General features: G+C 32.7%; 1 protein-coding gene across 1 annotated transcript in view; it reads right to left on the bottom strand.

The window, feature by feature from the left end:
• Positions 1–11,301, bottom strand: part of LOC149481084 (uncharacterized) — a 112,745-nt gene extending 101,444 nt beyond the window's left edge. Inside the window, exon 1 of the mRNA XM_089706201.1 lies at positions 10,620–11,301. Coding sequence (XP_089562327.1) covers positions 10,620–10,892 — 273 coding nt within the window. The 5' untranslated portion in view covers positions 10,893–11,301. The remainder of the gene's footprint in view (positions 1–10,619) is intronic.
• Positions 11,302–14,071: the final 2,770 nt, after the last annotated feature.

Below are 14,071 nucleotides of genomic sequence, written 5' to 3'. Positions count from 1 at the left end.
AATGTTGGTTTCGAGTAAGCCATGCTATTATCTAGCTTTACAAAATAAAAACTATGTCATTTACGTAATTTGGGCAGAGAAACAGTTAAATGAATCTTAGCAGTATAAAGACAAATTTGAAACAGCGCCATCTATGAAGTGTTAGAACAAACACACGTTAACTATTGGAAATTAATAATCAAATGACGCATATATAATATGTTGTTTGACAATATCTAGATGGACACTATAAAAATTATGCCATTTAAGTAACTTGGGAAGAGAAACATAGTTTAAAGAATGTAAGTTGTATAATGTTAATTTTGTAACAGCGCCATCTATGAGATTTCGTAAAAATCAAATCAATTTAGATGTTAACACTACCGAATACACAGTTGGAAATTAATTAATAATTTAAATATAATTATGTTATTTATTTAACTCTTTAGCCCATATCTTCCCTTCCCTATAAGGTATATTTCGTGTAAATAATAAATATACTACATTTTTTAAAGTGAGTGAGATTTTTTAAAGTTAAAGTGAGTAAGTAAAACAAGACACCATTATCTACAGTTAATCTAATATTGATTGCGTTCATTAGTTACAATTTTAAAAATCTTTGTATTTTATAAATTTACTAGCTTACCGCCCGCGGGTTCGTCCGCTTTGTCTAAAACCTAATCACTACATAGTATAAAACAAAGTCGCTTTCCCTGTCCCTATGTCCCTATGTCCCTATGTCCCTTTGTACGCTTAAATCTTTGAAACTACGCAACGGATTTTGATGCGGTTTTTTTTAATAGATAGAGTGATTCAAGAGGAAGGTTTATATGTATAATAACATCCATTAAATAGTGGAGAAGTACTGTTATTTTTGAGGTTTCTAATGTGATGTCGTAAAAAATTACATTTTTTCCGCTTACATTGCAAACGCAGGCTGAACCCTACGAGTTTTATCAAAATAATATACTAAGTATTATACACATTGAAAAGGTCTACAGAAAAGTCCGCGATGGTATATGTCTATCTCTTATGGATAACCCACAATACCTTTTTTTGTCATTTACTTTTTACGACAAATAATGGCTAATTTTCGAAGCGATTTTAACCAATACAGCATTAATCCTAAACCAATTAAATACCTTGAATACATTGTTCATTTAATATAGATCTATATGGCCCTTTACACCGTATGATTTAAGTGAATATCTTCGAAGATATTACAGTTTTAAAAATTGCGGGACGTAGCGTTTGCGGCGGTACCGGCTGGCCGCCCGGCTATAGTATATTTTATACCCGTCCGAAGCCGGAGCGGGCCGCTATGTTATTATATACAACGTTCACAGTTTTTCTGTAGTGTATTTAGTATCAGCATTGCACCCGTGCGAAGCCGGGGCGGGTCGCTAGTAAATTATATACTAAAACCTTCCTCTTGAATCAGTCTATCTATTAAAAAAACCGCATCAAAATCCGTTGCGAAGTTTTAAAGATTTAAGCATACAAAGGGACATAGGGACAGAGAAAGCGACTTTTTTTATACTATGTAGTGATATTTATAAAGCAATTGAATGCCATAAAACCAAAAATATCAAATGCAATCTTCGTGTTTTGTGAATTTTCACCATCATGCGTTCCCACAAAAAGTAAGTTGTTACTTATAGGTATTTATTTTTTATAATGATAGCAATTCATGTTTTTTGTTGGTAGGTATTATATTACACTTTTAGAATGAAATAATAAAATGATGAATTCTTTTATTATTTTGAGGTGCATTGGGAACAGTAGTTTTTGATAAAATTTTATTTGTAAGTAGCTTTTTTTATAGATTTACAGTTAACTTTTGATTTTGTTATTTACTGATTCAATGCTCATAAAATTATATCGCCTTTGGAAGACGATTTCTGCTGATATTTTTACAACACCACTTGAAAATTGATGATTTGATGGTAAAGATAGTAGCAGCGAGGATTAAGTGGAAATTAGTAATCATCCGCTTCGTCAATTTTTGACTGAAGTTAATGTCCAACGTCCAATGGTTCAATCATTGGAAGTATATCGGGAAATTTTGGAGGATATTTTTCAGGAAGGAGAGGAGGGGCAGCCAACCACATATCAAACGACTACGTTTTAGTACCGAAAAAAATGTTATTCCAAATGAAACGTAAATTTTGCACAAACAACTGTACAAGTAATGTTTTTATTTTGACTTTGCGGTTATCTGATTATAATATTTATCGTTATGGCTATCGAGGTACCGACCGTACTGGGATCAGAGTACATGATACAGTTCATCATCCAGGATTGCTAAGAGCATTTTAACACTGAAAAAGATGTTTTCTTTGAATCGTAGTTGCTTCATTTATTTATTTTTAATCATTTTACATAATATGTTTTATATTTTATAAATATAATATCATTTTCATTATTTAAGTAGATAAAATAAATTATACAGTAACGGTTTTATAAGAAAACACAGTATATTTATTAGGCGACGGTGATTTCTTCCAGGCAAAAGATATTCATCAGCTCAATAAAATTGAATAGTATGTTGTTAGTTATTCTTTAGATTCACAATTGTAATGAGCATTTCCGCAAGCAAGTTGTATCGTAGTTTAGATATATCATAGCTGTTTTGACATATTAAAGTTCCAACAAAACCCTCAAATTTTTGAGCAGGGTTGATCAAGATAATTTGAAAAATGTGCCGTGTTAAGTATTATAGAAAAGGTTAGTTCGTTGGTAATTATTATTTCTTCTTCATTTACATGTTGTTAGTAAAAATAAACTTTGACCAACAGTCAAAGTATATTTTAACTAATACTACTTAATATCTATTATACCTACTTATGTTCAGTATTTATCTGTATTATTCATCATCATCAGCCCATATACGTTCCCACTGCTGGGACACGGGCCTCTTATGAGGGTACAGGCCATAATCCACCACGCTGGCCAAGTGCGTGTTGGCGGATGACACATGTCATCGAACTGTTTTAATTCTTCGACATGTCGGTTTCCTCACGATGTTTTCCTTCACCGTTCGAGCAGTGGTGATGTTACAACATGCGCAGATAAATTGAAAAATCAATTTATTTCCTGCGCGCTCGCCTGGTCTCGAACCCCGGACTTATCGATTCGAAGTCCGAGGTCTCACCACTGAGCCACCACTGCTTATCTGTATTATTATTGCTTGGTAAATAATATATTTTCATGTCGTATACCTAATTATAAACATAAGTTTGATGTGTAATTAGCTGGATTTATTTTTACACACTCACAGACTTATATTTTATGTTAAAAGAGTGTTAATAGTGTAAAGCGCGTCACACACGGTGAAGATACTATAATATTTTATCTTAAGATACTGTTATATTTTATATCACGGTATCTTAACGCATCCGGTATCAGCGTTCGGACCATCATTTTTCTTTTTGTCATTGCGTACTAAGACCCCTGTAGAACCGCCATCCTTTTACAAATGACGCGAAATTTTGTGGGTAATAAAATATAACAGTATCTTAAGATAAAATATTATAGTATCTTCACCGTGTGTGATGCGCTTAAATCATGAGATTTTTTCCCAATTAATAATAATCCTTTTTTCTAATGGTGTTGGCATTAAATTAAACCGCGCTGTCGTTTCGTTCACAAAAAGTGATGTTATGAGGAGCATATTCGGTCCTCATATCATAAAAAATCTGTGCGAAAACAATAAACACGTGTGAGGCCCTCACGGCAGATCGGGGCGCGTCTGACGCGAAGTGGGGACAGCGTTGTCACTGTATCGCTCTTGCCACGCTGTTCAACAGACTTATTCGATAGTTCAGTTTTGTGTTAAGACCGCTGTGACAACCAACCCGTGAGACAACCAAACCCGGTCTCCCCTACTATCCCGTGAGACCGAAACCTTCACTGAGAGGGTATGACGTCTCACAGCTGATCGCAAACGGCATATTGTACTATCCCGTGAGACCGAAACCCTCACTGAGAGGGAATTACGTCTCACTACTGATCACGACAGTCATATTTTATCTCGAGAATCTGAAACTTTACTCAATATGAAGACCGTTTGACAAATAATAGGGTGCATCATAATATTATTCGATCTCTTGAAGATGAACATGAGTAGGTATAAGCAATGACTAGAGTAGGGACGCGAATATTACAATTATATGAGACAAGAACGATTAATAAGTTTGTTTAATGAAAGATTAAGAATTGAAACTATTCGGTCTCTGGAAACGGACGAATAGCGAGAGGCCCGTCTTACTGCAGACAGATTTCGTCATAGTCTTAATGACTTGAGGTAAACAATCTACGAATTCGGTGGTGTGGTCTGACAAATATAAAAGTGGGTTTGCTTATAACCTCACAATTGATTACAGATCATCTTCTGTAAAGGCGTAGTATGTTCTTTTTGTAATGCTTTAAAGTGTAGTAAGGAAGTCGGCTTTCATTTGAAGATACACCGGAACCTTTGAAATCACTACTTTTAGAGGAACATACTGTGCAATGTAAACTGTTATTAGACAATATTCGCTCTTATAGTAGCGCGTTTCAAATGATCCTTTGGTGCTCAATAATTATCAGAAGGTCCGTTCATGCTTACTTTTAAGATACAAGGTCAATTTTACCATATTTTGATAGGATCCCTTTTGAGGCGTAGGCCAACCTAAGTTTGTTTAAATAGGTATATTTTGTATTCGACTACAACGAATAGTGGAATACAAGAAATCAATATTTCTCAAATTTAAAACTGAACTCATTTCACAATTTTAGAACAGGTTAATTCGTATGTATGCAGTTTTAAATCGACATTAGAAGCTTTTCCTCAAGATGGTGATATCGGCACTCAGGAACTCCCTGGACGTGTTATAACGCCCAGGCCACAGTATTACAAATTTTTCCTAAAATAGAGCAACGAATGTATTTTCGCATAGCAACGGAGGGGAACTCGCAGGGGGTCAAGTGACGCGTCACGCGGGCCACTTACCACAAACATGCTTAGTTTGTGGTACCGAGCGCGAAAGATAGTCATCGTGTTTTTAGTAAAGTTACTATGTTAACTAACGTAATTTAATACTTAAGTACATATTCTATAATGGTGTGCTCAAACTGTTAATCTACATTTAATTTAGATTATTATATTTTGATACTAAGTAATGTAGAATTTAAATCACATTCATTCATGTTTTCTTCAGATTTTAAGATTTTCTTATCAGAGTGTTCAATTTTAATGTAAGTAGTTAAATTTTATAAGAGACAATAATTAAGAACATTCAAAAATAAAGTGTCACGTATTTTTTTTAAACGACGAATGACGAAAAACGACCTAATCGCGGACGAAGTCGCGGGCAACAGCTAGTTATTATTAAACATTTAATCTTAATCCTCGCTTCGCTTTTTAATACGATTAATGCTATCACAATATTGAAATAACGCTACAATAACATAGTCATTTGAAATGAGATCAACTTTGAAAAACTATACAAAAGCTATTACAGCTGTGTATTGTTTCAGCTCAATGATTATCTGACGTCAAACTGTAGATAAAAATAAAGTTTTAATCTCATAGTTAACGTAAACTTTGCTTTAGAGATTCATGTACCTGATTTATATACATTTTATTTGCGTACGTAAACATTTTATAAAGGGCTGTTGAAAACTTTAAACTCTTTAAAGTTTAAAATATACGTAGGGCTTTGCCTAAAGATTTTTAAAATGTACCTAACTAGTTTCATATTTCTCCTAAAACTAGTTTTTATAAAAAAAAGACATAATTTTTATGTATAATAATAACGAAGTGTTTTTATGAACGATAAACTCGTCATCATTGCTTTCATACGTATGATAATAAAATCTTTTGATAATGAATTGGCCGAGTGTGATCTATATATGTATTTCGTTGATGCATTTCATTATACCTAAGTTATAACGGAAGACTTTTCAATCTTGTATAATATCCACTACTATTATACTTTCTATGATTACTGAATTTAAAATAAGCATTGGGCATTAATTATCCTACGGCATTTTTCCTATATTATCCAGAAAACAGATTATATGCTTTTGATAATTTGTTACCACTGGAAACATGTTATAATATAATAATAACCTACCCAAAAATTGTATCATTGTTACCATATTAAACAATTATTACAGGAAATTCGTGGTCGATTTTAAATATTATGTCCTCAAGTATGATAATGATACAATCGCAAATTGAAAACATTGCGAAGTAAAAGGCGATGCAGCAGCAGATGGGCTTTTGTCTAAACAATTGGTAGTAGTATTGTTGATATCTTTAAAGTGTGCGAAAGAACTTGTGGTCTTGGCCTGTCCCTGAAAATCGTTGAATCGCCTACACCGATTTCATGATTCATTGAACATCAAAGAGTTTACACTTCACTGCGCAATCGATTGCCTCCTGTATTTATACTAGAAAAAGTATATCAAGTCATTATTGTAATAAAATCTGCATTAAACGAATCACAATTTTAGTGTAATAATTGAATAATCGATAGAGTTGAAATATACAATTAACATTTTTTTTTGCATACTTATCATTTTTAAATGGAATATTTGCAATTAATAAACTAATTTTTAATAAAATAGAAGCTCAGAAAACCTATATCATTGTCATTGATACGTCATGATGATTGCCTCAATCTGCAGAAATCCATAATTTTCAAACATTTGAAGGCTGAAGCGTCCGCGTCGGCGTCTCACACTTGTCAGACACATTTTGCAGCATTATTGTGAATTTTTATACGTGAGAGTTCGCGATTACCAGTATTAATGTTATTTCGTAGGTGTATGTTTGTCAGATAATCATTTATTTGAATTCAAATAATAATTAATTATAAGAATATATTATAACGACAACTGCACAATGGATTTAACCAACAGCTATAACCATTACAAGACCCCTGAATGTTGTAACAAAAGATAAAATTAATTGCACAAAACACAACAGATTATTTTAATTAAAATTGCTTAACTATAAAGTTCTTCAATTGAATTCATTTTATAAGCAGTGATCCGTATATTATTACCTAGTATTCAATAATTAATTAAGTATTTAGTTTTAGGTAACTGGCAAATTGAGCTTTTGGGTCGCCTGTAGAAAAGCTATCAACACGAACATTTCCAAAGTTATGTCTTTGCAAATGCCTCGTCAGCTTTAAAAGAACGGATATACGATAGAAAAAAGAAAGGAAATTACATAATATCATACCTACGCTCCTTAAAAACCCAATAAAATAAACCGTTTGTACATGGTTACACAAAAAAAAATCAGTTTATAATGTAATAACTTCCAGTTTACTTAATTTAATATAAAATATGATGAAAACAAACCAAGATTTTTAAAAGTAATTTATTTCATTCTTTGTGTGTTGTGTTATTCACGTATTTATAGAATCAAGTCACGTAGATGTCACAAAGCATTGTGGTTCATTGTTAACACGAGACATCGTTATACGGCAGAATAGTAAAAATTAAAATGATGCAAAAATATGACCAAATGTTGTTTTGTTGTGCTGCGCATACCATATTAAAGATAAGATTAATAATTACAGGAAGATAATAATATATCTACCTACAACGTGATACAACGGAGATTGCAAGTGTAAAATGACATGTTTTGTGTAACATTTGTAAGGATAAATAGTGTCGATTTATTTCTAATTGTAGCCTACAGATTATTCCGTATTTCAAGATAAATTTTTCCAATAAATCGTTTAACCAAGATTTGATTAATTAAGATAACTGCATTGGGCAAATTGCTAATTATTACCAAGTTTGGTAGCGAGTTCTATTTACCGATAAAGAAAGCCTGTTTTTATACCCTTAAAAGTTATCTCGATTTCAGTTTTACTATTTACGTTTCTTATCCCTAGTTTTTATCCACTACCTTACGAAGTTACGAGACAGTAAAATTATGTATATGGATAGTAAACATAGGAAAGTCTATGTCCAGTTTGCTAACGATTATACCGGTTCAAGCTTCTTGATTCAGAAAAAGTGTTCATCAAAAAGTAGCCTTGGATATTAAAATAACGAACTATTCGTAGTGAAACCTTTATAAGTCAAAATGTAAGTATCAACCAAATTATACCTTTATGACCATGTATAACATCGCAATTACGAAAACAAATAAGTTAGTTACAAAATGGAATGCAACTATTACGTAAAGAGAGATATAATTGTAGTTATTATCATCACTTCTATAAAATGCTTCATAATATTATGATCTAATCAAAGTGTCCTTTCGTTACATACAATGAAATTGCTGATCAATGAAAATGGCACAACTCCAAACACAATAGATTAATGTTTACTAACAGTGAGCAAACGAATGAAAATAAACGTATGTTTAAGACGTAACATTACATTTAAGTGACGGTAAAAACATTCTTATTGCTTTACGAGCTGTGAAATCAATAGGTATTTAAAATAAGAGCCGTTAAATATTTTTAGAATTTGCAATACTTTTAAAGGTTATGTAAAGAAATATTAAATCGCTGGAAGGGTCCTAGTAAAGAGTCTAGACATAAACCGGTTTAAGAACACTAATCTAGTGAAAGTGAATCTAATAATTATTATTATCGATGTGATCATATAACAGGTTATATTAAAGATTTACCCTTGAAAATATATATTGAAATGGTTCATTTGCATTCTCGTGCCGAGAAATATTTTAGTGCGATATAAACAAGAGCAATATTGATCATACATTAAACACTTCGCTCATATCACAAATACCCTGCCAAAATAAACAGACGCCAAAAGCTATTTACTAGGTGTGACTCTAGAAGGTATTCCTAATTATATAATTGACGTCATGAATCATAAGGCCGTCTAGTGAAGCATCAGGTAGCCGGAAGCCGGTAGCTGATAGCCCGCATGTTAACATGCACACGCCAAACTGACGAAGTGCGCTCGAGTTGCGACATCACTTTCACTCGTTAACCGATGCCAATTTATTCAATCTAGGCCCCATTACCCACTGTTTTGGATCGACGACATCCACAGATTGCTTAGAATTGCTAGCAATATGTGGCGATGATTTGTGATTTCCTGAATCCACAATTCCACAACAATCAAGCACAGGCTATGTAGGCGTCCTTCCTCATTGGGATAAGTACAAGATGATTGTATTTTATTCGCTAAACGAGACAAATTATTAGTATTCTCTCAGGTCATTAGGTACTGAAAGTGCATGCAATCTTTTATAAAGCAAAAAGTCCTTTGTTTTTGTTTAAAGTGTTTTTATGTTGACCTCGCATTAAAATGTCATGGAAACACTGATTACAAGAAAATCTGCGCAAAGGTGACAACTTAAAGTGACACACCTATGTTTTACCATAAATTATTATATGATCAGGTAAAATATGGAAGGTATAAAGTCCAACTTCAGGGACAGTGCGTACCTGCAGATAGGGTTAACCATAGAATTAAAAAAAAATCCATCTTTATATATGTTTTATTAGTTTTTCTTTGCCACATAATTTGCGATTATAACGTCAATTTTTATGTGGGACACAGTGGGACTCTACATAATTTGTTTCTTCAATAGAAATATCGCTCGTAGGTATTACTTAATATATTGTATTTATTACACAATATGTTTAACCCTAAAAAATATACCGGGGTATAAATCATTGCATTCATTTAAAAAATTTAATACATTCTAACATAACAGTGTTGTTAATTGGTTGCAACAATTAAATGAATGCTTGCCGGAATCAAATGCGTCCTTTACTTAAAAGGAAGTTACTTTAAAAGTGTTAATTAATCGGTACAGTAACTACGGAACTTTATTTAACCTTAATTTCCGTATGATTTTGAAACTTATTAACTAATTAGGTAATTACTATCACAAAGATTAAGCATTTTGTAAATACCTAGTTCAACATATAACGTGCAAAAAATTATGATATAGAGCTGGTTTATGCATTGTGGATAAAACCTTAGATCATAAAGTAATGATCTAAGGGATAAAATACACAATTCATAAAATTTTATAGTCATACAAAATAAATATGAAATCATGATGTATTAGCAGCCAATTGGCCGGTAGTCAAACAATAGTCGAGTAAAGCGCGCAATTCCCTGGTTCAATGACAATGGCAAACAATGCTTGACGGATTCAAATGTGATTGTAGATCGTTATTATATCAATGGAGAAATCAGTGATGTGGGCGAAGCGACAGCAGCGAAACTACAGCAAAACGCATTTGGATACGATTTAATGTTTTTCGTACGTGCTTTGAATATATCGAACGTAAACATTTCCTTGCGAATAATTATTTTCCATTTTTACACTTCATATATACTTTTTCCAATAATCTATTATTTACCGCTAGAAATAGATTAAAGCCGCATGCATAAACGGTAAAGTTTTATCCATGTACGTATTGTGTTGCTAACAAGAAAATGTAGAGCATAACATGTGTCTATTTTTATATACCCGCTTATTGCAACAAGTTTTTCATGAAAAGTAAAATTTGCAATAGATAATGAATCATACATAATATTGTAGCACAATAAAACATCAGGAAACCTTTTGTAAACGAACCAGGTGTGGTATCTACTCTACAAATATAATTTTGCCGTTAGTAGCAAAAGGTTTTTACCTGTCTTTGTGTTTTGTCCGGCAGAATAACAGACAACTCGAAGGATCTGTTCTTTTTGTCCCTACTGCCGGAGCGCATAAGCTTCGTCGATGTGCGCGTGATGCTTTGTGCCTTCTCCGGCAACTTTAGCGCAACTATAGACATGCTGCGCGAAAGCCGCCGGCCCAGCTTGCGGGTCCTCAACGACATAGACCCGCCTAGCCCACGTTTACGGGCTTCTGGAGCCGGCGTGTTATCCTCCACCCCCACCCCTTCCTCACTAGCACCAGCCATCGCACTTTACACACTATCTCGATGTCAACAATCACATCTCCCGCAAAGTCACAAAACTTGAACACTTTTTAGCATGAGAAAGTTCAACTCTGACTCATCCTACAGATCCGTCTTTCGTTGCACTTTTCAATTGTTAATCCGCATCGTTACTACGAGAGGGCACGAATTCGACGGGTCCGGCTGATCATATGGTCACAGAGCCGGTTTGAAGCTGCGCCGATTGTCCACTGTGAGCGGTTATTTCGACGGAAATTTAAAAACAATTTAACGATTCGAAATAAATTTAAATGTAAAGTTACGTTGATCGGTTTCGTATATATCGGTAAAGTAGGGCGCGTTATCACTGTGGTGAGGACAGAGCGCGACGTGCGCGCGGTTGTTCGCAATCTCAATGACTAGAGGCGGCTGCGGCGCGAACTGCGAACGCCCCCGCCGCGGCCGCGCCATAACAAAACAGCTAGACTTCCAATTACTTATCGAATCTCGCTGTATCAAAGCTATGACACTTTACTAATGTTCGTTTGTCTTTCACAATGAGCAGCAACGCTCCCACGAGATTTTTGACATTGATTCAGGACGCTCTCAATCCACTTAACGGAACCGTAACAGTATTTGTCCATCTAACTAGCAATTCTATGGTAACTATCCTCACCTCACAGATTTAGTGCCAAGTTTTAGCTACGTATACTCATAAAAATCACACATCACATAGGTACATCATTTATGCATAAGGGTTTTTTGCTCTATCCATGATAGAGAGCATGGATAGAGCAGAAATTATTGTATTGATGAAAACGAAAGAATATTTTTTATTATATGATTTTCACATTTTTATCAAGATCATCTAAAAATAATGAATAGGTACATAAATATTTACTTATGACAAAATATTATGCACATGAAAAGTGAAAAAAATTCCCAAGTTCTCAAATCGATGAAAATTTCTAATAAATAAACATTATTTAATAAACATTACGGTCAAATTAGGGTCAAATTTAACTGATATTACAAGCTCAAAAGATTTTATCGTAAAAAAACCTTACAGAGATACATAGTCTCGTAAAATATTATATTAATTCAAATTTTAACTGCGAATTTTAATGAAACTACAACGTAAATAACTTTATTACTTTTTATAACTTAATCTAGATTCAACTTTGTGGTTTTACATAACACATACGTACAACTTAGTATAGTTCTTTACATTATATGGATCAGTTTCAAGGCAATCGTGTTCATATACAGTAATCTATGTAATGGTATTCAGGACTAGATAAGTGGACAACAATAAGGAACATAATACATAATCTCTGGTTACGTTGAAGTAATTTACATAAGTACCAACTAGACATTTGAATTATTGTAATTTGCTTATATTACAAGAGGCTTATCAGTACATGCATACTTGTTTTCATTCATCAATATTAATGTTTGTTTAATTTCTGTTATTCAATAAAATTTAAACTTTTAATAAGATTTTACGACGTTCCATTTGTTGTATTTAATATTGTTAAATGTAGATATGTAATATAAAATAAAAATAGTAGGTACCTAGGTAACTAAATTATGAAAAACCTCACAATATCAATACACACATCAATATTATCAATTTGAATAAAACCTATTTCATATTATAGCGTCAGGATCAGAGTTTGTCATAAATTGAACATTTCAAACATAACCAAAAATATTTATACAATGATTGCAAGAAGAATATTTTATTAAGATTTTATCAATATTTGTTTAGTTTAGACCTTAGCCATTCCTGAGCCGATTGAAATGCAGTAAGTATCTTTCACAAAATAGTTCAAGAACTTGACGAGGTTGTTTGCAACTTAAAAGATACTTTTACCTCGTAATGCCTTCAGCACATAAAATCTATATTTTTTTTTAAACTAATGCATTAATGCACACTTAGTAAACTTGCAGTGATAATTACGATAAATCGAAACGTTTACCAACTTCAGGTAATGTTGATTAATTCTTCGAAAGTAAATATTTACACTGGCCAAAATAAAATAGTAATTTGCTCTCTACTTTCTTTTGTGGCTAAGTTTATAACTATCAATCATTTAACTCGTTTGTTTTAAATACAAGTACAAATCGTATGCGGTTTTGCGACACCACACTCTAACGACCTTCGACTTTGAACATTGACTTGGATTCTAGCAACTTTCAAACAATGCTATATTGGTTACCAGAATTGAAAATAACAGTATGAGTTTGCCAAATTTATTTATTTGGTACGTTTCACTTTAGTGACATTGAAATAAAGTTCATATTTGGTATCTTGTTCTTGAGAATACTACATATATACATATTACCATCTCAAAATAATCAAGAGGCACATTATTCCATTGAAAAGTTACATTTGGGGTTGCATTTTTAGAGGACGCAATTTTATTTTTTTGATGTGTAGGGGGGTTCAGTGTGAAGCTATCACCGAGTTTGTGGGGTCGCCACCCTTGTCCCACGGCCGCCATCTTGAAAATTGCGGTTGATATGGTTTTTACGATATATCTCTTTAACTATTTATTTGATAAAAAAAATTATTAACATTGTTTGTTGCAAATTAAATTCTCTACAACTTTGGTCCAGTAACTTTTTGTCGTAGAACTATAAATAAAAAAGTTATAAGCGAAAATGTTCAGAAATTAGAGATATTTATATTTTTCAATAAAACTTTTTTTATCATTTTACGAAGAAATGATATCAGACCATTATTGTAGATTGTTTTTTGAGGAACAACTTTTATATACAACATTTTTTCATTAAGTAAATAGCTAAGATTTTACAGCGCTCCGAAGTGAGTACTATTTTTCAGTACTCTTAACTATTATAACGCGCTTATTATAACGCGAGAGCTATTGACGTAATGAAAAAATGTTGTATATAAAAGTTGTTCCTCAAAAAACAATCTACAAAAATGGTCTGATATCATTTCTTCGTAAAATGATAAAAAAAAGTTTTATTGAAAAATATAAAAAGCTCTAATTTCTGAACGTTTTCACTTATAACTTTTTTATTTATAGTTCTACGACAAAAAGTTACTGGACAAAAGTTGTAAAAAATTTAATTTGCAACAAATAATGCTAACAATTTTTTTTATCAGATAAATAGTTTAAGAGATATATCGTAAAAACCATTTCAACCGCTATTTTCAAGATGGCGGCCGTGGG

Source organism: Colias philodice, chromosome 17, assembly GCF_061535455.1.
Source record: "Colias philodice isolate Cphi_HAF_F1 chromosome 17, ilColPhil1 Martin Lab GWU primary, whole genome shotgun sequence".
In the NCBI taxonomy this organism is placed as follows: Eukaryota; Metazoa; Arthropoda; class Insecta; order Lepidoptera; family Pieridae; genus Colias; species Colias philodice.
This window is presented reverse-complemented; position numbering and strand designations above follow the sequence as displayed.